General features: G+C 41.0%; 1 protein-coding gene across 1 annotated transcript; it reads right to left on the reverse strand.

The window, feature by feature from the left end:
* Positions 1–970: 970 nt before the first annotated feature.
* LOC115137391 (neurotrophin receptor-interacting factor homolog) lies at positions 971–14534 on the reverse strand. Its single transcript, XM_029673696.2, has 6 exons — positions 14030–14534; positions 11572–11702; positions 11217–11375; positions 5616–5780; positions 4159–4270; positions 971–3945 (listed from the first exon to the last, which is right to left on the reverse strand). The coding sequence occupies exons 1-6, from the start codon at positions 14310–14312 to the stop codon at positions 2990–2992; spliced, it is 1806 nt and encodes a 601-aa protein (XP_029529556.2). The 5' UTR covers positions 14313–14534; the 3' UTR covers positions 971–2989.
* Positions 14535–23736: the final 9202 nt, after the last annotated feature.

Genomic DNA, 23736 nt, shown 5'->3' on the forward strand with positions numbered 1-23736 from the left:
GCCATTGTTTGGGTGTTGTTGAGATTGTGTGCTGTGTTATAGGCTAGGAACCTCTTGTGGTGACCACCCATCCTGACTGTCTGTCTGTATTGGTGAGGTAATCCTGAGGTAACTGAGGAAGGCTAGACCCAGGTCCAGGCCCAGACCTTCTATGAACCCAGTCACTAGGCATGAGATGAGACTGAAGGAAAATAAATACTTCCTGGTAGACTACCACCAGGGGGGTCTCCCACCACTCTCCATGAAGGCTGAAGCCCAGGAAGACATGCTCTGTTCATCATGGATACTGTGGTGTTTGTATCATAGGAACAGGAGGTTCTATCTCTATCAGCCCCAAGCCCTGCTTCATCCCTGCACTGAGACTGTGAAGAGAAGAGTCTGGGCTGCAGACTGGATCCCTGACTGGAGCCTCTGTCTCTCTGATGACCACCAGGACTGAGGTTGTTCAGTCCACCTGTCCACTGGTTGTGTTCTGTGTAGTGGTGGAATCTCTGTTCCTCGTGGGTCGGTCCTGGTTCCGACTCGGGAAGGAAGATCGATGGCTCCTAACCCAGGGTGCTGGATCCGGGTTTGTGACCAGCCGTTTCAGAGGTCCACTCTCTCCTGCCAGCAACACCAGATATCAGCAGGTCCTCATGGACTACAGACTAAACACAAAGTATACAAAAGAGCATATAAAAAGGTTCATATAAGAAACTCTGCTGTAGACACAAAAACATGACATATTATAAAATGTTAAACCACAGCCAAGCCTTTCTCTAACACTGTGATTCAAGTACCTAACAATATGGAGCCATTGGAGTTAATTATTTAAAACATTTACATATGTGTTAATTCGAGAATTAAGTATAATGTTTTGGTTCGACTGAAATAAAGGAAACTCGGTCCCTGCAATAATACAAAAATAACCAAGTCAGTCAGCAGAGTCAACTTTGTATTTTATTTCAACAAAATGGTAATACTCACAATGTAAAGTACAGTACTTTTTATTGCACAAAACAATAAGTAGGGCTGTGGTGGTCATGACACTTTGTCAGCTGGTTGTCATGCAAAAGCCTGCTGGTCTCATGGTAATTGACCAGTAATTAACATAAACACGTTGAGCATCTCCAGCCCTCCAGCCCCCAGCATACAAGCTGCTGATGAACATCTACATTTAAAAACACAGAATAAATCAATTGAATATACACCATCACAACAAAGCCATGATTTATTTTAGTCAAGTCTAAAGAAACATGATGTGAAGAAAATGTATTTCAGAAGAATAGAATGAGTTGCCCTACTGTATACTGTCAAAAATAAATATCATTTTATGGCTATGCGCCATGCTGTAGGCTTGTTCATTTAGCAGACAAGATATGCTTAAGTCCCATGCCATTATTTTATATTATATGATTTTATAGTAAGACGATTATAATTGAACTTAAAATAGAAATTCTATTTTTCCCATTCCGGAGTGAGCATATGAAGTGTCTATGTTGAGCATAAAAGTCATCATTTGAAACAGGTTCTATATGCCAGATTTTCTGTAATTTGGCAACTTTAGTTGTGAATGATACAAACCTTAGAATGCTTTAGAAATCAAAAGGTATGGGCTGCATGATGCGACGATAGGCTATTGACAATTTTGAGAAAGTCACAAAAAAAGCTTGTGCTCTGTTCCTTGCCTCAGGCTGCACATGCTGTTCACTCCAGCTCTCATCAAGTGATCATTATTTCACCAGACTATTCTCAATTTAATCCTAACTAATATGTCAAATTAGTTTCGATTTAGAATGTCCCATCATCACATTTGCAGAAACAGAGGCAAGAGAAAAAGATGCATATCATCCGTATCGAATAGCGAATGGAGGTCACTTTCCTGCAGCTTGGTCCCATTTCGGGGAAACTACTTCATGTGATAGATATTCTGCCCAAACTCTGCATGCCATGGGCACTCCAATCCTGTTCCTGGTGCTTAATATGGAAAAACAAGTGAAATCTCTAAGGGAACATCGATAGTAACATGTTTTCACAACGAAACTGTCTGCTGTATTTCATTAAACTGTTGACAGCCCCTCTCACTGTGCGCTGAAGAATGGCATTAAGGAAAGCGGGGAGGAGATGGAAAGGCATGGTGGTGAGATATTCTGTAGCTAAAGGTAACATATCAGCCTATTAATTATGAAAAATATAAAATGTGCCCTATTACTAGGCTATACAAAATCCCCAAAGAATCCACTATAATGTAGACTCTGAATTTGTTTTATTTAGGCTAGGGCAAGTTTGTACCAAAGGTATCTTTTTTACACTCAGATTCAACCTGTTGTTGAACTAATTTATTCAAATTGATCAATCAATCAGAGTGAGGTGAGTTTTAAAAGCACATACTGTTTTGATGATGTGTTTAATGTGATTTTCGATTACATTTGCATTGATGTCAGAGTGGCTAGAAGGACAATAGAGCCCTGAGTACCAGGCCATTCGCGACCTGATGATCGTTACAGAGTTGGGTACTACGAACATATGTCCAGAGTGCTTAAAAGGAGATTACCATGACTGGTCACATTAGAATTTTATTGCGGTCATGACGCATGAATGCTGGATTACCGCAACAGCCCTAGTGACATGGAGAAACACTTTTATCACTATGGTAACAGTTGACCTGTTACCAAATCTGGTACCCTTCTCTTTGATAAAATGAAGTTGAGAATACTTTGGAAACGGTTCAACATTACATTACACACAGCTTCATTGCTTTATGCCAAGTAAACATGAATTAAGGCACTATCATTTCCTCATTATAAAACACCAGCATCAAACACCATGATAAGGTTGTCACTCTTCATCAGTGAAGCATTTTTACAGACACTATCACACCAACCATCACCATATCATCTCCTCTGCCTTATCATACTCATTCTTCCCTCATGTCACCTCATCCAGCTCCCTACTACATCCAAAACCAACATAATTAACTACAAACAAACTAATACTACATTATATGTCACTATACATGGCCCGTGTGCATTTTCTGCTGGTGTAACCTGAGGTAGCTCCTCTCTGAGAATCTCTTCTCGCAGTGCGTACAGGCGAACGGCCTCTCTCCCGTGTGGACCTTCAGGTGCCTTTTCAGGCTGGATGTGTGGGAGAAACTGACCCGGCACAGGTGGCAGCCAAATGGTTTCTCCCCTGTGTGGACCCTCTGGTGCCTCTTCAGGCTGGATGAGTGTGAGAAACTGACTCTGCACAGGTTGCAGCTGAATGGTTTCTCCCCTGTGTGCATCCTCTGGTGGATCTCCACCTGTTGGGGGAAACTGAACACTTTCCCACAGAATGAACACGGGAATCGCTTCTCTTTGGCACCACCACCTTTACTTATTCCATCTCTACTACTGTCATTTGTCAATGGGCTTATGTAGCCATTTAGTGTTGAGGCATTGTCTGAGGTCTGGTTTAACATTAGGGGAGTGTGAGGAGGATGAAGGCCAGGGAGTGTCTGTGTTGTCACAGGGTCCATGTTCCAGTTGATAGATCCTATAGAAGGCAGGCTGAAGGCAGCACCTGTTAGGGGGTTAACCTGAGGCACCATCAGTCTCTCTGAATCACAACTATAGGAGCAGGACGGAGTATCGCTAGCAGAGTCTGTGGCTGTTTTCTCCTGCCGCATACAGACACCACCTCGTCCTCGCAGACCAAATCTACGCCTTGCCCTGGTCCCAGCCAGTCTGTTGTCATGGAAATTAAGTTTGACTGTTGTTTTGTGTTCGACAGTCTGTTTTGGGTTGTGGTTAACAGTGTTGTTCCCCAGCTCGGCATTAGGGACTCTGTCCCATCCACTGACCTCCACTATGTCTCCTCTGGCCCTAGCCAGCTCGGTGATGTTGTCCCCTCGACCCTTGGCTGCGCCGGTCTGGGAATCCAAGATGGCCACCCAGTCTCCTCTTTTAATCTCCAGCCAACCACCTGAAGGAAGAGGTTACAAAATATATATATTTTTAAACATGGCAGAGAACTCTACATATGGAGTTTTTTTGTGTCAATTACTTGGTCAAATTCATGCATTGTGTGTTTTGTTGTATTGATTTAATCTTCTGATTTTTTTTTTATAGCCAGGCACATTACTATTCCCATTGAAGATATATTACTGTATGTAGGCTATATGTAATTCTTTCTTACCTTGCTCCCCCTTCTTTTGTCCACTTAACAGGTCAATGCTCTCTGGTACGTCTTCTATTGTTTCCTCTTTGACCAGCAGCAGATCAGGCTTCCCATCCTCCATGTCTACTGACTGTAAGAGATACAGAGTGAGAGGATGTTGGATCAAGAAATCTGATATGAGCACCCTGCTATGGAGCATCTTCTGGTTGGGCAATGAGAGTTTGCTATGAGCACTATACAAACATGTTAGGTGATTGGATACTATGCAAACATGTTAGTTGAGTTTAATACTTGATAGTCTTTAATGGTTTAATAAATGAAAACATGGTCCCACACTTCAGACAAAATTAATCAAGACCACTGCCCGCATCCACAAAGTGTCTCAGAGTAAAAGTTATCCTACTCTTATGGGTAAAAATTAAAGCTATGCTTGAAGAATCTTTAGTCATAAGAGTCCTACCTAGTCTACAGATATTTAAGAGAACTCATGAGCTGTTCTAACTAGTTGAGTTACCAGCAAGTGTCTAGATAATAGAAAAGGGCAGCGAGTCAGTGGTTCCTGCACCATAGGCAATTATTTTGGAGTTGTTGAAAGAATGTGTTGATATTTCTATATGATCAATCCATAAATAATCTAGACCTACCTGCAACAGTATCTCTTGCGCTTTTGACAATAATTTCACATGATATGCCTAAATTGTTTTAACCACTAGGCTAAGAAATAATCCCAATTTTCTTTTGATTATTTCAATAACCTACATTGTTATTTCACGTTATCCCTTTGGGGCGCAACATCATCTTGATAGACATTCAGTCGACCTTTAAAAAAACAAGACTTAAATTGGGTATGCCTTTAGGTTTGGAAATTGAAAGCATCTAGACAATGTTGCACAAAATGTTTGAAAGGTCTATAATTTTCACATGATAAGGCCTACGTTAACTTTGATTATGTTTGACGAAAAGGATAGACTATTCAAACGTTTTATGCAACATTATCGGCAAGTGAGTTGATGCCTACTGTGCCAAAGCAATTTAGAGTTGTTAATTAAACGGTAGTGACGAGTGTGTTGATATAACGGTAATAGCCTATTAACATAATTCCTCTTTTAACAACCATCAGAATTGGTTAAAAAAAGGTTATGCATGCCAAAATATTAGGCAAGAATTAAGTTCTTAGGAAAATGATGTGGATATATTGAAGCAACATCTCAAGACATCAGTCAGGAAGTTAAAGCTTGGTTGCAAATGGATCTTCCAAATGGACAATGACCCCAAGCATACTTCCAAAGTTTTGGCATAATGGCTTAAGGACAACAATGCTGATCGAGGATCAGGTCCCCATCTGTCTATATTGTCTCATTCATTATGATCTAAAAGGCAAAACTGATCCTAGTTCAGCACTCCTACTCTGAGAGGCTTTGTGGATACGAGCTCTGACATAATACCATTCTGACAGTAGTTTACAGTGGACTCACCTCAGTGAGACTGTATGTGGTCCTATGCTGCTTAGTTGGTTCCTCTGTGGGTTCAGGAGGAGGTGTAGTCTGGTTGTCCTCCATGACCATGGTCCCCTCAGGGTTCCCCAGACCCTCCTCACACCCCTCCTCCTTCACCAGCAGCATCTCTGGACCCTCCTCCTCCTAGAAGAGACAGGTGATACAGATTACAAAGACATACACTCCCTCAGGTACGTACACACAGATAATAACACACTTTCAACATGGAGTGTTTACCCATCTACACCACATGCACTGTAGTTACAGAATGACTTCATTGTTGTTAAACCCATCATGGTAGACATAAATATGACTTTGTAAGTCAAAAGTCATTATCAGACAAACCTGACTAAACTATTTTGACGTGTACAGTAGGTGTTTGTTAGTGTGGGTATGTGTAGGTATATTTAGTAAACATATATTGGTTAAAAAGCACTGTCAGAATGCAGAATAGGGTGTGATGTATACTAAAGAGAGTCTCAATGAATGTCTTCAATACACAATATATAAACCACACATACGTCTCAACTAAAAATCTGCATGAACTTGATAAACTGCACTCATTTACACATAAAAAAAAATAAAGTAGTTGAATAGAAGTAATGATAAAGGCATTTGTGAATGTCATATAGTCTACACAGTACAAACACAATATGAACTTCTTGAAGAACAATCTGGCCTTAATGGCCATATACTCTCTCCACCAAACACAGCCAGAAGAGGATTGGCCACCCCTCAGTCTTCTCTACGTTTCTTTCTAGACTTCCTGCCTTTCTAGGGAGTTTTTCCTAGACACTGTGCTTCTAGATCTGCATTGTTTACTGTTTGGGGCTTTAGGCTGGGTGTCTGTATAGCACTTTGTTACAACTGCTGATGTAAAAAGGGCTTTATAAATACATTAGATTTTTATTTGATGTAACAGACTTTTTAGTGTTAATAGATTTTTATTTATTTTTTATTTAACTAGGCAAGTCAGTTAAGAACAAATTCTTATTTACAATAATGGTCTAACCCGGACAACGCTGGGCCAATTGTGCGCCGCCCTATGGGACTCCCAATCACGGCTGGTTGTGATACAGCCTGGAATCGAACCAGGGTCTGTCGTGACGCCTCTAGCACTGAGATGCAGTGCCATAGACCGCTGTGCCTTAGACCGCTGGCTTATATATCACAAAATGTCTGGACGCAATATTTTACTCAGGAATATTCAACATTGAAATCTGTTACTCTCATTATTGCAAATGCATCTGTGGATCTTTTCTGTTGACAACAATAGATATTAACATGTGTCCTTTAATGATTTGAATGGTTACCAATCACGTAACTTTTGGGACAATATCATATCAATATTTGACTCCAATTACCGATTTAAATTAAATAAAAAATATTCTTATTTTTATTATTATTATTATTATTATTATAACTTTTTTGCTACTGTAGGTAGCGTTAGCTGACGCTAGTCGGCTGTACCTGCGCAAAAACTCCCCACATTTTTCACCCTATAGCTTGTTCTCCATCTTGTTTTTAAATAGTGAGCCAATATGTTTTCAGCACTTTTATTTCCCTGATTCATCAACTCGATTTCTCATGCTCTCTCCTCTCTCTGCAGCAGACATATAGTGAGCAATACGTTTGGAACATCAACTCGGAATACATATTGAATTGTGAGAAGCGTGATACATATTTTATAGGCACCTAAGTATTGTGATAATATCTTATGAGGCCCTGGCAATCCCCAGCCCTACTTTCTATGTTATATAGTGGAATGTTTTTCTGCTGGTGTATCCTGAGGTAGCTCGTCACCCAGAACCTCTTCCACAGTGCGTACATGTGATGGACTTTAGCAAACTACACTATCTTCTGTCGAGGGAGGAGCTGGTTTTCAGAGTGTATATTTATTACTTTTAACACATTTCCGTTACTTTTCTATTATCTCTCTATATTCTCTCTCTGCATTGTTGGGAAGGGCTGTAAGTAAGCATTTCACCGTTAGTCCACACCTGTTGTTTACAAACCATGTGACAAATAACATTTGATTGGATTCAGCAACATTGGTGACCAGGGCGGGATCATTTCGATACGCTTTGGCTAGTCACACATTGGCTAGCTTTCAATAAATTTGCTGGACACAAATGCTCTTAAAGAAGGTGTAATAGTGAAGCATGTGTTGGTGACAGTTCTACGGTCTCCATGAGAGGCCACAGGCTTTTGGCATAGATGGTAAAAGATCTCTGGACAAACATTGTATGTGTGTGATTGATAGGTTACACTATATTTAGATACTGAGACACATTTGCTATTTGTCTCCAAAATCAATAAATGGTGGAACACTATTTGTGACGGTGTTCTTTGTTCGGGTGTACAGTGCATTCGGAAAGTATTTATACCTCTTGACTTTTTCTACATTTTCTTACATTACAGCCTTATTCTAAAATGTATCATTCTTTTTTCCCCTCATCAATCTACACACAACGCTCCATAATGACAAAGCTAAAACAGGTTTTTATAAATATTTACACATTTTTTTTATATTTTTTTATATCACATTTACATTGGTTTCATCAGGCCAGATAATCATGTTTCTTGGTCTGAGAGTCTTTAGGTGCCTTTAAGGCAAATTCCAAGCGGGCTGTCATGTGTCTTTTACTGAGGAGCGGCTTCAGTCTGGCCACTCTACCATAAAAGCCTGATTGGTGGAGTGCTGCAGAGATGGTTGTCCTTCTGGAAATTTCTGTTTTTTGCTCTGACATGCACTAACAACTGTGGGACCTTATATAGATGTGTGTGCCTTTCCAAATCATGTCCAATCAATTGAATTTAACACAGGTGGACGCCAATCAAGTTGTAGAAATAGCTCAAAGATGAGCAATTGAAACAGGATGCAACTGATCTCAATTTCGAGTCTCATAGCAAAGGGTCTGAATACTTATAAGGTATTTCAGCTTTTTATTTATTTCTATTAGCAAATATGTATAAAAACCTGTTTTTGCTTTTTCATTATCGGGTATTGTGTGTAGATTGATGAAGAAAAACATTAATTTAATATATTTTAAAATAAGGCTAATGTAACAAAATGTGGAAAAACTCAAGGGGTCTTAATACTTTCCGAAGGCACTCACTGTATATGCACGAAACATACATTATGGTAAAATTTGCCTCACATGTCATAGTTAGTAGAATAATGAATGGATTGGCAAGTTGGCAAGATTTTGGCACTGTCCACTTTTAGAAGGTTAGTAGGAAAGTTAATCATTTAAACCACCTAAATATACTCACATTTACTGAAACTCATAAAAAACAAAAACATATATTTCCCAAATACTTTTTCTATAATCCTAAAAGCTCTTTATCATTCTCCATACCAATGGATCAAACACTATGCATGCCCACCATGAGATTGGGCAGCTGCAATTTGAGAACTCATCTGGTTTAGAAATCAAACTCTGGTTATCTTATTGCAAAGCACATTGTACAACTGTTTTTAGAGGAGATGTAATGAAAAGTATGCTATATGTATTGGCTAATATGCAGCCGTCATTTTGATACCTCCATTCTAGCATTCATGACACACACATTTTTCTATCTTCATGCTTTTGTTTAGGTTTCTATGCAAATTATACGATTGAATGTTTATTTAATCTTGCAGCAAGTTACTTGAAATGAGACAAAACATTATTTAAAAAATTGGATTCACTGTCAAAGAAAGCTAATGAAACACAAATTGACATTTACAGTAGCTGACTAGGCTAGTCAAACTAACATTTTGCTAGCTTTCAATAAATTGGCTAAACGGTCAACGAAGTTACCTCTTCATACGATCAAAACAATTGGTATTGCATGCTGCATATTTCAAGTGCACTTAAACAGATATTTATCTTATTTCAGTCTTTGAGAGTTAGCTATAGCTGTTCCTCTTCATTAGACAGCAGTTTGCATTTTCACAAGAGGCAGTGTTTGCGTCGTAGATAGAAGCAGGCCTTTGGCTGTCTTCATCACAACGGGTATGTGATTAGTTCAAAGTTTAGCAGTTTCGAAAATTTGCCCAACAAAATTATTGAATATACTTTTTATGAGAATTTAAAGTACCAACAAATGTAATAGTCATCATAAAAATGTTTTACTGTTGTTAGGTTCTAATTCTCAGAGTAAAACACTCAACGAACATTATGAACGCTTAACCAAGTTTATTCTTCCCAGAGGATCAATACAGCTGCATTAGACAAAAACATGTTCACACAAGCACTGATATTTAAACCTTCCTCATAGGCTGAGTCTCCTCCTACCCATCTGTACAAACATCGTTTTTTACTGCTAGGCAGAACACCAGTGATACGAGCCATAAACTTTAATTTTTCCCTTTAAGGTGACCTGAAATGAAGTCAACCCCCCTCCATCACTAATCCATGGCTCTCTTCCCTTATCAATGCCTGCCACATGTAATCGCTTCTCTGCACTCAACACATTCCAAGCTTAATTGCACACACTATATACCTTCCTCCTATAACCATTAACTTCTGGTGTTGACACTCTAAACCTCAGCACTCCATCAGTGACATGAATAAGTACATTTTCATATTCTCAGAACCCAACACTGTCATATACAAAAATCAGCTCCTTCCTCGACGGGGATCAATAAACTTCACATTTTTCGGCCCTCCACCTAGTCTATCTCATGTGGACCTTCAGGTGCCTCTTCAGATGGTGCTGGTGGGAGAACCTCTTCTCACACTGGAGGCAGCTGTAGGGTTTCTCCCCTGTGTGGACTCTTTGGTGCCTCTTCAGGTCACAAGCCTGGGCGAAGCATTTGTGACACTGGGCACAACTGAAGGGTTTCTCCCCCGTGTGGACCCTCTGGTGGATTTCCACCTTCTGGGGGCAGCTGAAGCCTTTATTACAGAACATGCAGAGGAACCGTTTTTCTTTACTATTGCCTGATGTGTTTCCCCCTCCCTGAGTCTGGGCTCTAGCCTTGTCGTTTGAGTTCGAAACCTGATCGAAAAGGATGTGGTAGTGAGAATCGGAAGGCCCAATCAACGTGGACACTGTGTCACGATCCCTGAGCGAATGTAAAGGGGAGTGGGTTGCGACATTTGGATTTGTCTCTGAGCTTTTCCTGTAATCTAAGAAACCTCTGCCCTGTGAGAGTCCGTATCCTAGGTGATTATCTGCATTCCACGTGGAAGGAACCTCACACTCCACTTTCACTTCATCTATGACCAAACCCTCCCCTTTCTTATCTAGGCAACCTTCAGAGTATACACTACTATTGAATCGGTTCCAGTCCCCTCTAGATAGATCAATCTCTAAACCCAAGGTCATATTGCCAGGGTCCATCTCTGAAGTGTAAGAACAAGACAGATCATCTAACGTGTCACCTGAGTCCCGATGGGACTGAACCGTCCTCAGGCTCGGGTTACCTTGAAGTAAATACTCTGAGCCGGGAGCAGGATCAAATCCTGTGTGACAGACCAATAGCCCTTGGTCTGATCTGTGGTCAGATCCTGTGTCTAGCCTTTGTGTTTCAGTTAAAGTCTCTGTGTCTGTCTCTGTCTTGAGAACGGCGTTCAGCGTTCCACTGACCTCCGTGATCCTGCGTCGGGTCCTGTGTTGCGCTGGGGCGGTGGTAGGGTCCTCCGTGGGTACAGGGGGCGCTCCAGCCTGGATGTCTCTGCTGTGACGTGTGTCCTCCTCTCCTTCAGACCTTTCCTGCTTGACCCCAGGACCTGCAGCCTCTGCAGACTGACAAAAGAAGAGAGGAGGTTATTACTGGTACATGAGTTGAATTGTATAACAATGTCGTAGGGAAGTTTTACAAGCTCTCATATGGCAGATGTACATGTAAACAAGTAAATAGCTGAGGGGAGCTTTTCTGAAATAAACCGGCCAAATTTCATTTACAATTTAATTGTAGATGTTTATGTAATACTACACTCACCTCTATCACGTTAACATGCTGGGTTGAGGTTCCACTCAGCTCATCAACAGTGATTGGTGGGTCATCTCGCCATGTATTGTGTCCCGCTGGCTTCACAAAGCTCCTGTGACCTCCAGTGAGGTGTCCTTCACCTGGGAAAGTGAATGGGGGGGGTTGTTAAGTTAGCTTCTGTCAATGCTCAATGCTATATTGAACACTTGACAGTTTTGACACGGTCTAGAATTGGTAAGGATGTAAGGTAACACTTAGCATAACTGCTTGATATACTTTTTATTGATCAATGTATTATGTTCCATGCAACACATTGCCTTCATTGATTAAATAATAGTAAATGCAGTAAATTAAACTGGTTAGGATTTTATATTGTTTCTTTGTTCAAGATAGCTAAGTAATCTGGGGAATTATTGCATACTATCCAAAAACTGACCAAGACCCAATTCCAGGGCACGGGGCGACAGGCACTGAGTTATACACAGTTGAAGTCGGAAGTTTACATACACTTAGGTTGGAGTCATTAAAAACTTGTTTTTCAACCACTCCACAAATTACTTGTTAACAGACTATAGTTTTGGCAAGTCGGTTAGGACATCTACTTTGTGCATGACACAAGTATTTTTTCCAACAATTATTTACAGATTATTTTACTGTATCACAATTCCAGTGGGTCAGAAGTTTACATACACTAAGTGGACTGTGCCTTTAAACAGCTTGGGAAATTCCAGAAAATTATGTCATGGGGTAGAAGCTTCTGATAGGTTAATTGACATCATTTAAGTCAATTGGAGGTGTACCTGTGGATGTATTTCAAGGCCTACCTTCAAACTCAGTGCCTCTTGCTTGACATCATGGAAAAATCAAAGGAAAACAGCCAAGACCTCAGAAAAAAATTGTAGACCTCCACAAGTCTGGTTCATCCTTGGGAGCAATTCCCAAACGCCTGAAGGTACCACATTCATCTGTACAAACAATAGTATGCAAGTATAAACACCATGGGACCACGCAGCCGTCATACCGCTCAGGAAGGAGACACGTTCTGTCTCCTAGAGATAAACGTACTTTGGTGCGAAAGGTGCAAATCAATCCCAGAACAACAGCAAAGGACCTTGTGAAGATGCTGGAGGAAACAGGTACAAAAGTATCTATATTCACAGTAAAAAGAGTCCAATATCGACATAACCTGAAAGGTCGCTCAGCAAGGACGAAGCCACTGCTCCAAAACTGCCATAAAAAAACAGACTAGGGTTTGCAACTGCACATGGGGACAAAGATTGTACTTTTTGGAGAAATGTCCACTGGTCTGATGAAACAAAAATAGAACTGTATGGCCATAATGAGCATTGTTATGTTTGGAGGAAAGAGGGGGAGGCTTGCAAGCTGAAGAACACCTTCCCAACTGTGAAGCACAGGGGTGGCAGTATCATCTTGTGGGGGTGCTTTGCTGCAGAAGGGACTGGTGCACTTCACAAAATAGATCATGATGAGGTAGGAAAATTACGTGGATATATTGAAGGAACATCTCAAGACATCAGTCAGGAAGTTAAAGCTTGGTCGCAAATGGATCTTCCAAATGGACAATGATCCCAAGCATACTTCCAAAGTTGTGGCAAAATGGCTTAAGGACAACAAAGTAAAGGTATTGGAGTGGCCATCACAAGGCCCTGACCTCAATCCCATAGAAAATTTGTGGGCAGAACTGAAAAAGTGTGTGCGAGCAAGGAAGCCTACAAACTTGACTCAGTCACACCAGCTCTGTCAGGAGGAATGGGTCAAAATTCACCCAACTTATTGTGGGAAGCATGTGGAAGTTTCCCCAAAACATTTGACCCAAGTTAAACAATTTAAAGGCAATGTTACGAAATACTAATTGAGTGTATGTAAACTTCTGACCCACTGGGAATGTGATGAAAGAAATAAAAGCTGAAATAAATCACTCTCTACTATTATTCTGACACTTCACATTCACATAAAGTGGTGATCCTAACTGACCTAAAACAGGGGATTTTTACTAGGATTAAATGTCAGGAATTGTGAAAAACTGAGTTGAAATGTATTTGGTGTATGTAAAATTCCGACTTCAACTGTATGAATGGCGACAGGCACCGAGTTAAATATGAATGGCTACAGGAACTGAGTTAAATATGAATGGCGACAGGAACTGAGTTATATATGAATAGAGACAGGCACTGAGTAGTATATGAATGGCGACAGGAACTGAGTTATATATGAATAGTGACAGGCACTGAGTAGTATATGAATGGCGACAGGAACTGAGTTCTATATGAATAGTGACAGGCACGGAGTAGTATATGAATGGCGACAGGCACCGAGCAATATATGAATGGCGACAGGAACTGAGTTCTATATGAATAGTGACAGGCACGGAGTAGTATATGAATGGCGACAGGCACTGAGCAATATATGAATGGCGACAGGCCGCGCAGCCTTCTGCGAGGTATACCTCTTGCCATTCCTCTGAATTGGTCGAGGATCTTGACACTACTGGGACGACTGGCGAGGACGCGCTCTCGCGGTGTCCTCTCTGCGCGCTCCCGTGACACCTTCAGTTCCAGAAGCTGTAGTTTCCTCCGCAATGTCCTGTTTTCTTTCTGACTTTGAGTTATTTCCAAACGAAACACTGCATAGTCGTCGTCTACGAGCTTACAGATATCTGCCACGGCTGCATTCGCTAGCACCTCCATGATGGAGGCTATTTGAGTGTGAAAAACCATACAGTTAGCCATTGCTAGCAGCTAACTAGCGTTACCTAAAAAAAAACGTATTTTAACCAAGTCCCGCCTCCAACGCGAATTAAAGACTACATGGGGTGAGTATGTGATGCTGTGCAGTTAAATTAGTCATATTTTGAGTTCCATGTTGTCAATAAACGTCTTAATAGGAACAATAAAAACGCAAATGTGGAAATTATTCTTGGTCACTGTTCACTTCCGTTTACACTGGAGAGAAAGGATGTTATTGGGTGGCGTCATAGCTCAAAGGGTGTGGCTAAACATGAGTGATATGCGCGCTGTTCTTTGAATTACGGTACTGCTTATTATGTTACACATCAAGTCTTCAAGGTTTTATAGCAAACTACACCTATTGTGGTGTATTGCCTCCACCTACTGTACGGGGTATTGAAACAAAAATATTCCATTGTGGGAAGGGGCGTAAACCGAGATCATACACAAAATACATCAAGATACCACTCCACTCCTTCAGTCACAGTTCAAATCCCATCCCTAAACAGGCTCAGATGCCTGTGAGGATGGAGCATTAAATCGACAGGATTCCTTGTAATGCCTCTGCTGTCAAATCCCGGTGTCCCAAAAAAAACATGCTGAAGCAGTGAAGAGAGTGGCTGAGGAAGATGGTACAGGGTGAGGGATCCTTAGAGAATTTCTGTGAGTAGGCAGAAACTAAGAGAGTGATGGAAATAATATGTGCTTCAGTAAGGTAGGTTTCTTGGCATTCATAGCTATGGTTGTCAATTGTATTGCAGAAATGGATCTAAAGTTGCAGAAAATAGAGGTTGTGGTGGCAGCGGGAGAGAAATACTTGGGATTGCGAGGTTTTACTGCAGAACAGTTGTAGGGGGTGTTGAGTGGTAGTGTTCTGTCCTCCCAGACCATTAGATGTAGCTAGCAGGAGCAGATAGCTAAAACGCCCCTTTCCTGGAATGACGTGCTAGCAATAGAGCGATCAGTTTATTCTAGGTAATAGTTTAAGACAACAAAAATCACAAACTACATTGCTTTGCTGCAATTTATTTGATGAATTCTTTTCTCACATGATATATTCAGCTCTCCTGTGTCCTGCTCCAAGAGATCAGCCAAGTGCTATTCACCTGTGGTGTAAAGTACTTAAGAAATACTTTAAACTATTTTTACTTAAGTCGTTTTTGGGGTAACTGTACTTTACTATTTATACTTTTGACAACTTTTACTTTACTACATTCCAAAAGAAAATGATGTACTTTTTACTCCATACATTTTCATTGACACCCAAAAGGTACTCTTTACATTTAGAATGCTTAGCAGGACAGGAAAATTATAAAATTCACACACTTATCAAGAGAACATCCCTGGTCATCCCTACTGTCTCTGATCTGATGACTCACTAAACACATGCTTCGTTTGTAAATAATGTCTGAGTGTTGGAGTGTGCCCCTGGCTTTCCGTAAATTAAAATAAGCAAGGAAATAATGCCGTCTGGTTTGCTTAAAATAAGGAATTGGAAATGATTTATACTTTTACTTTTGATCGTTAAGTACATTTTAGCAATTACATTTACTTTTGATACTTAAGTATATTTCAAATCAAATACTTTTAGACTTTTACTCAAGTAGTACTTCACTGGGTGACTTACACCTCTACTCTAGTCATTTTCTATTACTTTTACTCAAATATAATAATTGTGTACTTTTTTCACAACTGCTATTCACTGACTGCTAGCTAATGAAACACAAATGGACATTTACAGTAGCTGGCTTGACTAGTCAAACATGGGCTAGCTTTCAATAAATTGGCTAAATGGTCAATGGAGTCTTCATACAATCAAAACAATTCGTGTTGCATGCTGCATATTTCAAGTGCACTCAAACAGATATTTATCTTATTTCAGTCTTTGGGAGCTAGCTATATCTGTTCCTCTTCAGACAGCAGCTCGCTTCTGACAGGTGACAAATTTGTTTTATATTACAATTTTAACATGGAATGTGGACAATTCTATTGTCCCCGTCAGGAGCCCAGGCATTTGCCAAAGATGCTAGAGTTCCCGTCTCTGGACCACACAAGCTTTAGATTGCATTCTGCTAAGATCCTTGCCTCTCTACATCGGTCAGCTACATTGGTGACCAGGGTGGGATCCTTTCAATATGCCTATAGGGCCTGGACACACATGCGCCTAGAGAGAAGGGGTAATACTGAAGAATGCGGCGATAAGAGTTCTACAGTCTCCGTCAGAGGCCCAGGCTTTTGGCATAGATGGTAAAGCTCTCATGTCTGGACTACAACATTGTAAGATTGTGCCCTCCACTGCACTTGATATACATTGATTGGTAGGTTACACAATATTTACATACTCCAAATAGTGCCTGAATTACCTTTGCTATTTGTCTCCGTACTCAATAATCAATCAATGAATCACATTTATTTATAAAGCCCTTTTTACATCAGCAGATGTCACAAAGTGCTTATACAGAAACCCAGCCTAACACTCCACAAACAGCAAGCAATGCAGATGTAGAAGCACGGTGGCTAAGAAAACTCCCTGGAATGGTAGGAACCTACAGAGGAACCAAGCTCTGAGGGGTGGCCAGTCCTCTTCTGGGTGTACTGGGTGGAGATGAGTACATGGCCATTATGGCCAGATTGTTCTTCAAGATAAATAAAAAAATAAACACTTTATGGTGTTCTTTGTTCAAATTTATACGCATGAAGTGTACATTGTGAAAAGCATGTCACCGTCACCTTTTAGAAGGTTAGGAAAGTTAATCATGTAAACCACCTAATTATACTCACATTCACGGAACATTTAGTGTTTAAAACTCAAACATTCATTTCCCAACTGCTTTTTGTATAATCCTACAGCCTCTGTATCATTCGCCATACCTTATATTCCAATGCATCCAACATTATGCATGTCCACCATGATATTAGGCACCTGCTATTTGAGAACTCATCTGGTATAGAAATCAAACTCTGGTTTTCTTATTGAAGAGCACATTGTACAACTGTTTTTAGAAAAATTGTATTGCAAGGTATGCTATATGTGTAAGGATATGCCATATGTATGGGCGAATATGCATATTCTGCTGTCGTTTTTAAACCTCCATTCTAAAGTACATGACACACACATCTTTCTATCTACATTTATTTGGGTTTCTGTGCAAATTATATGATAGAATGTTTCTTTAAGCCTGCAGCTAGTTACTTGAAATGAGACATACAATCATGCCAAAACCAATTTAAACATGAAATACACTAACCGAGAGATCCCTAGCTAATGAAACACACATTTTACAGTAAAGGTTGGGATATAATGGAATTGAAAATGCTTGAGTTAGTGGATGCTCTCTTTGTACAGAGCCAACACCGGCAGTGGATTATACATATGAATCCTAAGGATGTTAATTCAAAGGAACCCAGAGAAGGGTCACGTTAATCATGCCCCGAGCCCCAAGGAAGGCTTCAACAATAAAACGGGTGACCATAACTCTTATGGCTCTTCATTTCAGCATATACCATGGATATTCATGTAACATATGAGGACTCCAATACATCGTGGGTACCAGACCCGAAGGACTCTATGCCTCACAACCCTCCTTTCTACTCCCCCCAGGCATGCCTCCCGACACCTCCGACATGTACACAGCATGAGGATGTGTTTGATGGGGTGGTCAGTACTATTTCTTGTGGATACCATCAAGGCCTCTGTAGCCGCACTTTTAGATGTGGTGATTGGAGAGTATATAAGAGAAAAATGCCATGGTTGTGAGATCAATCACCCCAGCCAGCGACGACATCCTTGTTGATATGACCCACCCAAGTACTTCTCCTTCAACCACTTTGATGAACTGGTGAAAAGACTGTGGTCCGGCCGTTTTATAACATCGATGGTCAGAGCCCTGGAGTCTATGAGTCTATGGTGTATGGGTCTATGGTGTGACAGATACTTTCCTACATGAACTGAAGGAGGCGATCTTCATCCATGAGAGACTCAAAGAAACCAGGAAAGTACTGGTGGACAACAACAAATACAAGGAAGCTTTGGTGGCTGATGTAGTGACTTTCTGGCCCAATAAACCCCAAGAAAACGAGTAACATTATTATTATTTTTAAATAGATGGTATGCAAATTGTTACCCATTGTTTATATGTTAAAGATAATAAATGCATTTTTCTTTTGAGAGGAAGTGGACAATGTATCGCTCTACACATCCAACAATACAGGGGTTAATGCAGAGCGTGTGTTAAAAATGGAACAAATCATGAGTCGGGGAAGACTACACTGGTCACAACAGGTATCACGTCTTGTGGATGATTCTGAAGAACTAGAAACATCCTTGTCTAAGATTTTAGTTTATTTGTTTGAACCATCATTTAATTGTAACATGTATCATATTTTGTTGTTAATATACTTGTATAACGGATGTATGTGTTTTTAAAATTCAGAGATATAAGCCTGTAAATGTAAACCAAGTATACCATGTGTTGCATGCATGGGTCATTGAGAAAACAGGTACTAATATCTTGCTTCGTATCCTGAATTGTCTGAATGTATGTATATGAAATGTTCTCATTATTTTTAATGGGCTTATTAATGTTATTGTACATCAGAGAGGCAAGAAGGGTAGCTGCGGGAAGGAGAGGTTCCAGAGAGCTATAGTTGAAGAAACAGGTAGCAGGTTAGGCGATGCTCATGTGAATGATTGGCTAGCAGAACAGGATGCTTACACTCTGCATAAACCGGTGCGAAAACAATTTCCTCTAAATATAGTTTTTTTCTACTCATCCCATGTCCCGGTTTCAGGCGGATCTATGTGGCATGCAGGCACTTGCTGATAAAAAGGATGGAAATCGATACATGCTAACAGCTATAGACATTTGATCTAAAATAGCATTTGTAAGGGTCTTAAAGAAATAAGAGTGGGGCAGAGGTGACCCGGGCCTTTGACTCTATCTTGAAGGAAGGAGGAGCACCCAAGAAAGTGCAGACTGACGGCAGTAAGGATTTTTTTTATAATACTTTTCAGAAACTCATGAAGAAGCACAATATCGTACATTTTGCTACAGGTTCGTATTTGAAAGCTTCAATTGTTTAACACTTTAACAGGACTTTGAAGGAGAGGATGTAGAAATACTTTACGGCTCACGACACCCATAGATATGTGGATATAGTTCAAGGTTTAGTAAAGGTTATAATTACAGCTACTATAAGAGTATATGTATGAAACCCTCTGAGGTCTCTTCTGAAAACTCTTCAAATCTTTAAAAATCTGTATGGTCTGTTTCCCCTTCGCCGTAAGAAAAAAATAGATTTTAAATTCATCGTGGGTGACTTGGTACGTATATCCATGTTGAGGGGTGTTTTCGACAAAAAAATATGAGCAAGGTTACAGCGATGAGCTGTTCACAGTTACTGAATGTCTACCACGTATACCTCCTGTCTACAAGTTAAAATATTATGATGGGGAGCTTATAGAAGAAACTCCAGAAGGTAAAGATGGGCAAAGACAAAGTCTTTCATGTGGAGGAGCTTCTGGATCAAGAGAGAGAAAATGGTTTTTAAAAAATGGGTGTTGGTCCATTGGAAAAACTGTCCACAAAAGTTCAACAGTTGAGTATTAGAGGAAGAGGTGGTGGAGGCAGTGGGGGTTAACTTAAACCCTCATGCAGGATAAAAACACCTCCATTCGAGTGTACACTGGAGCACAGTGGATTTTACCTGACTCTCCCCAGTAATGTCTGCAGATATGCACTGCTCCAAAAAATAAAGGGAACACTTAAACAACACAATGTAAGTCCAAGTCAATCACACTTCTGTGAAATCAAACTGTCTACTTAGGAAGCAACACTGATTGACAATAAATGTCACATGCTGTTGTGCAAATGGAATAGACAACAGGTGGAAATTATAGGCAATTAGCAAGACACCCCCAATAAAGGAGTGGTTCTGCAGGTGGTGACCACAGACCACTTCTCAGTTTCTATGCTTCCTGGCTGATGTTTTGGTCACTTTTGAATGCTGGCGGTGCTTTCACTCTAGTGGTAGCATGAGACGGAGTCTACAACCCACACAAGTGGCTCAGGTAGTGCAGCTCAGCTCATCCAGGATGGCACATCAATGCGAGCTGTGGCAAGAAGGTTTGCTGTGTCTGTCAGCGTAGTGTCCAGAGCATGGAGGCACTACCAGGAGACAGGCCAGTACATCAGGAGACGTGGAGGAGGCCGTAGGAGGGCAACAACCCAGCAGCAGGACCGCTACCTCCGCCTTTGTGCAAGGAGGAGCAGGAGGAGCACTGCCAGAACCCTGCAAAATGACCTCCAGCAGGCCACAAATGTGCATGTGTCTGCTCAAACGGTCAGACTCCATGAGGGTGGTATGAGGGCCCGATGTCCACAGGTGGGGGTTGTGCTTACAGCCCAACACCGTGCAGGACGTTTGGCATTTGCCAGAGAACACCAAGATTGGCAAATTCGCCAAAGGGCGCCCTGTGCTCTTCACAGATGAAAGCAGGTTCACACTGAATACATGTGACAGGCGTGACAAACAGAGTCTGGAGACGCCATGGAGAACGTTCTGCTGCCTGCAACATCCTCCAGCATGACCGGTTTGGCGGTGGGTCAGTCATGGTGTGGGGTGGCATTTCTTTGGGGGGCCGCACAGCCCTCCATGTGCTGGCCAGAGGTAGCCTGACTGCCATTAGGTACCGAGATGAGATCCTCAGACCCCTTGTGAGACCATATGCTGGTGCGGTTGGCCCTGGGTTCCTCCTAATGCAAGACAATGCTAGACCTCATGTGGCTGAAGTGTGTCAACAATTCCTGCAAGAGGAAGGCATTGATGCTATGGACTGGCCTCCCCGTTCCCCAGACCTGAATCCAATTGAGCACATCTGGGACATCATGTCTCGCTCCATCCACCAACGCCACGTTGCACCACAGACTGTCCAGGAGTTGGCGGATGCTTTATTCCAGGTCTGGGAGGAGATCCCTCAGGAGACCATCCGCCACCTCATCAGGAGCATGCCCAGGTGTTGTAGGGAGGTCATACAGGCACGTGGAGGCCACACCCACTACTGAGCCTCATTTTGACTTGTTTTAAGGACATTACATCAAAGTTGGATTAGCCTGTAGTGTGGTTTTCCACTTTAATTTTGAATGTGACTCCAAATCCAGACCTCCATGGGTTGATAAATTTGATTTCCATTGATAATTTTTGTGTGATTTTGTTGTCAGCACATTCAACTATGTAAAGAAAAAAGTATTTAATAAGAATATTTCATTCATTCAGATCTAGGATTTGTTATTTTAGTGTTCCCTTTATTTTTTGAGCAGTGTATATAGGAATAACAAAGTTTGAATTATACAATCAAATTTCCAAAGCCTATAGAGTTATCAGAGGCCTGGGAAGTAGGTCTCAGTGAGATTACATACCCACATAGTTGATATAATATCAAGGATAAGGACCGTGATTTGTATTTAATTTTAATTTTAAAAGGACATCTGAACCCCCTAAACCTATTAAGCTTTAAAAAAGGATTCTATAGAACTGTAGAGAGGATCATCTAGGAGTTGAACGGCCTCCTAACCCTGAACCAAATGAAAATCATACAATGTGATTTTCTGGATTTTTGTTTTAGATTCCGTCTCTCATAGTTGAAGTGTACCTATGATAAAAATGACTGACCTCTACATGCTTTGTAAGTAGGAAACTTATTTTGCAGGTTATCAAATACTTGTTCTCCCCACTGTATATATATGCTATGGATTGGCCCCCCCTGAATCCAATTCAGGTCTGGGGAACGGGGGGGGCAGTCTATATATATAAAATTTAAAAAGACAGATCAATTTAAATGGTTATATACACAACCACCATCTCGATCCTAACCGATATGTATCATACTGTTTATCAAGTGGGTAATGGATTAGCTGGTTATCATGGAACCCCGACCATGTATGGTTCAGGGATAGGTGGTGTATTTCGTAACCTCTTTAGGATGGTTTTATCATTTTATGAAGAGAGGCCTTAGCATAGCCAAACCTCGTTTAAAATCAGCAGCCAAAAATATATATAGTAAGTGAGGTGGTGGCTAATGCTATGACTAGATGTGTGTCCTCAGATCCTGAACATAAAGAAGGCCCAGGTCTTATGCTGTTGTCTCGAAGACCAAAAAGAGACCTCCGGGTATAAGGCGTAGGCCCCCCTCTTAAAAAGCGGAGGTTAAACATTAGAAGAAAGTCAGTAAGTCAAACACGACGTAAAGTGAGGTGGTCTCAACCAAAAACTGCAAAAAGAATACTCAGAAGTATTTTCTAAAAGAACAAGCAACATGGCTTTTTTTACACCACATGTCCTCTGAAGCTATAAAGACAGAGCTCAATCTTTTCACAGCCCCCTTAACCCAATTTTCAATAGATAGCCCCACTCTCTGCCATTACAGACAATTGACCTATAGAGTTTTTCATCCCAGGCCATGGTGACAACTACCTGGACCTCAACAACACCTTATTACATTTACGTCTCAAAGTGACCAAAAGAGATGGGACCAATATTGCAAATGATGCTAAGGTGAGCCTCATTAATTACCCCTTGGCGACCATCTTCTCCTAAGTGGATGTGACTTTGGGTGAACGCCTTATCAGTCAAAGCAGTGCCACCTATTCTTATAGGGCTATCCTGGAATGTTTACTAAACTACTCCGAAGACACTTTGAAGACACAATTCTGGGCTGTTTAGCAAGGATACTGCAGGAGCTTCTGTGGAAGCCATAGACCCCAGGACTGGAGGCTCGTGCTCACTACTCTGCAGACTCTCGAGATCTGGTAGGTCCTATACACTCTCACATTTTCTTTCAAGAACGTTTACTCTTAAATTCGGTTGATTTTATTGATGAAATGAGCAAGGGCCAAGGATGAGTTTTGTCTGATGTTTGCCCAAGATGGTGACTTTAGTTTAAAAGTGTTGGGGGCTTCGCTTTTTTTGTAAAAAAGTGTCTATCTCCGGCAGTTCGTCTGGGTCATTCACAGGCTTTGATGAAAGGAAATTCCCTTTACTCCCTCCAAATAATTACCATGAAACATTCAGCGTACCTGTGGGGAGTAGAATCTGCAGTCAAGAAAGCCTGTTTTTAGGTCCGTTACCCAGCTACATCGTTATAGGCTTGGTTGATCACACCTCTATACAGGCCGTTTATGTAAAAAAACATACATTTTCAGCATTTCAATGCAGAGTATGTAGCTCTCTGTCAGGACAGATGTCAGGTCCCTGCTAAGGCATTCCAACCACAATTCAATAACATATCTGTGCGAGAATTTTACAATCTATTCTTGGCTACAGGGAGGCATCTAAAAGATCTCTCTTTACCTATTGACAGAAATGATTTTGCAGAGGGTACACATTGTATGCTTTCAATTTATCACCGGATGATGACACCTCAGGAAAT

This window comes from Oncorhynchus nerka, linkage group LG11, assembly GCF_034236695.1.
Source record: "Oncorhynchus nerka isolate Pitt River linkage group LG11, Oner_Uvic_2.0, whole genome shotgun sequence".
Taxonomy (NCBI): domain Eukaryota; kingdom Metazoa; phylum Chordata; class Actinopteri; order Salmoniformes; family Salmonidae; genus Oncorhynchus; species Oncorhynchus nerka.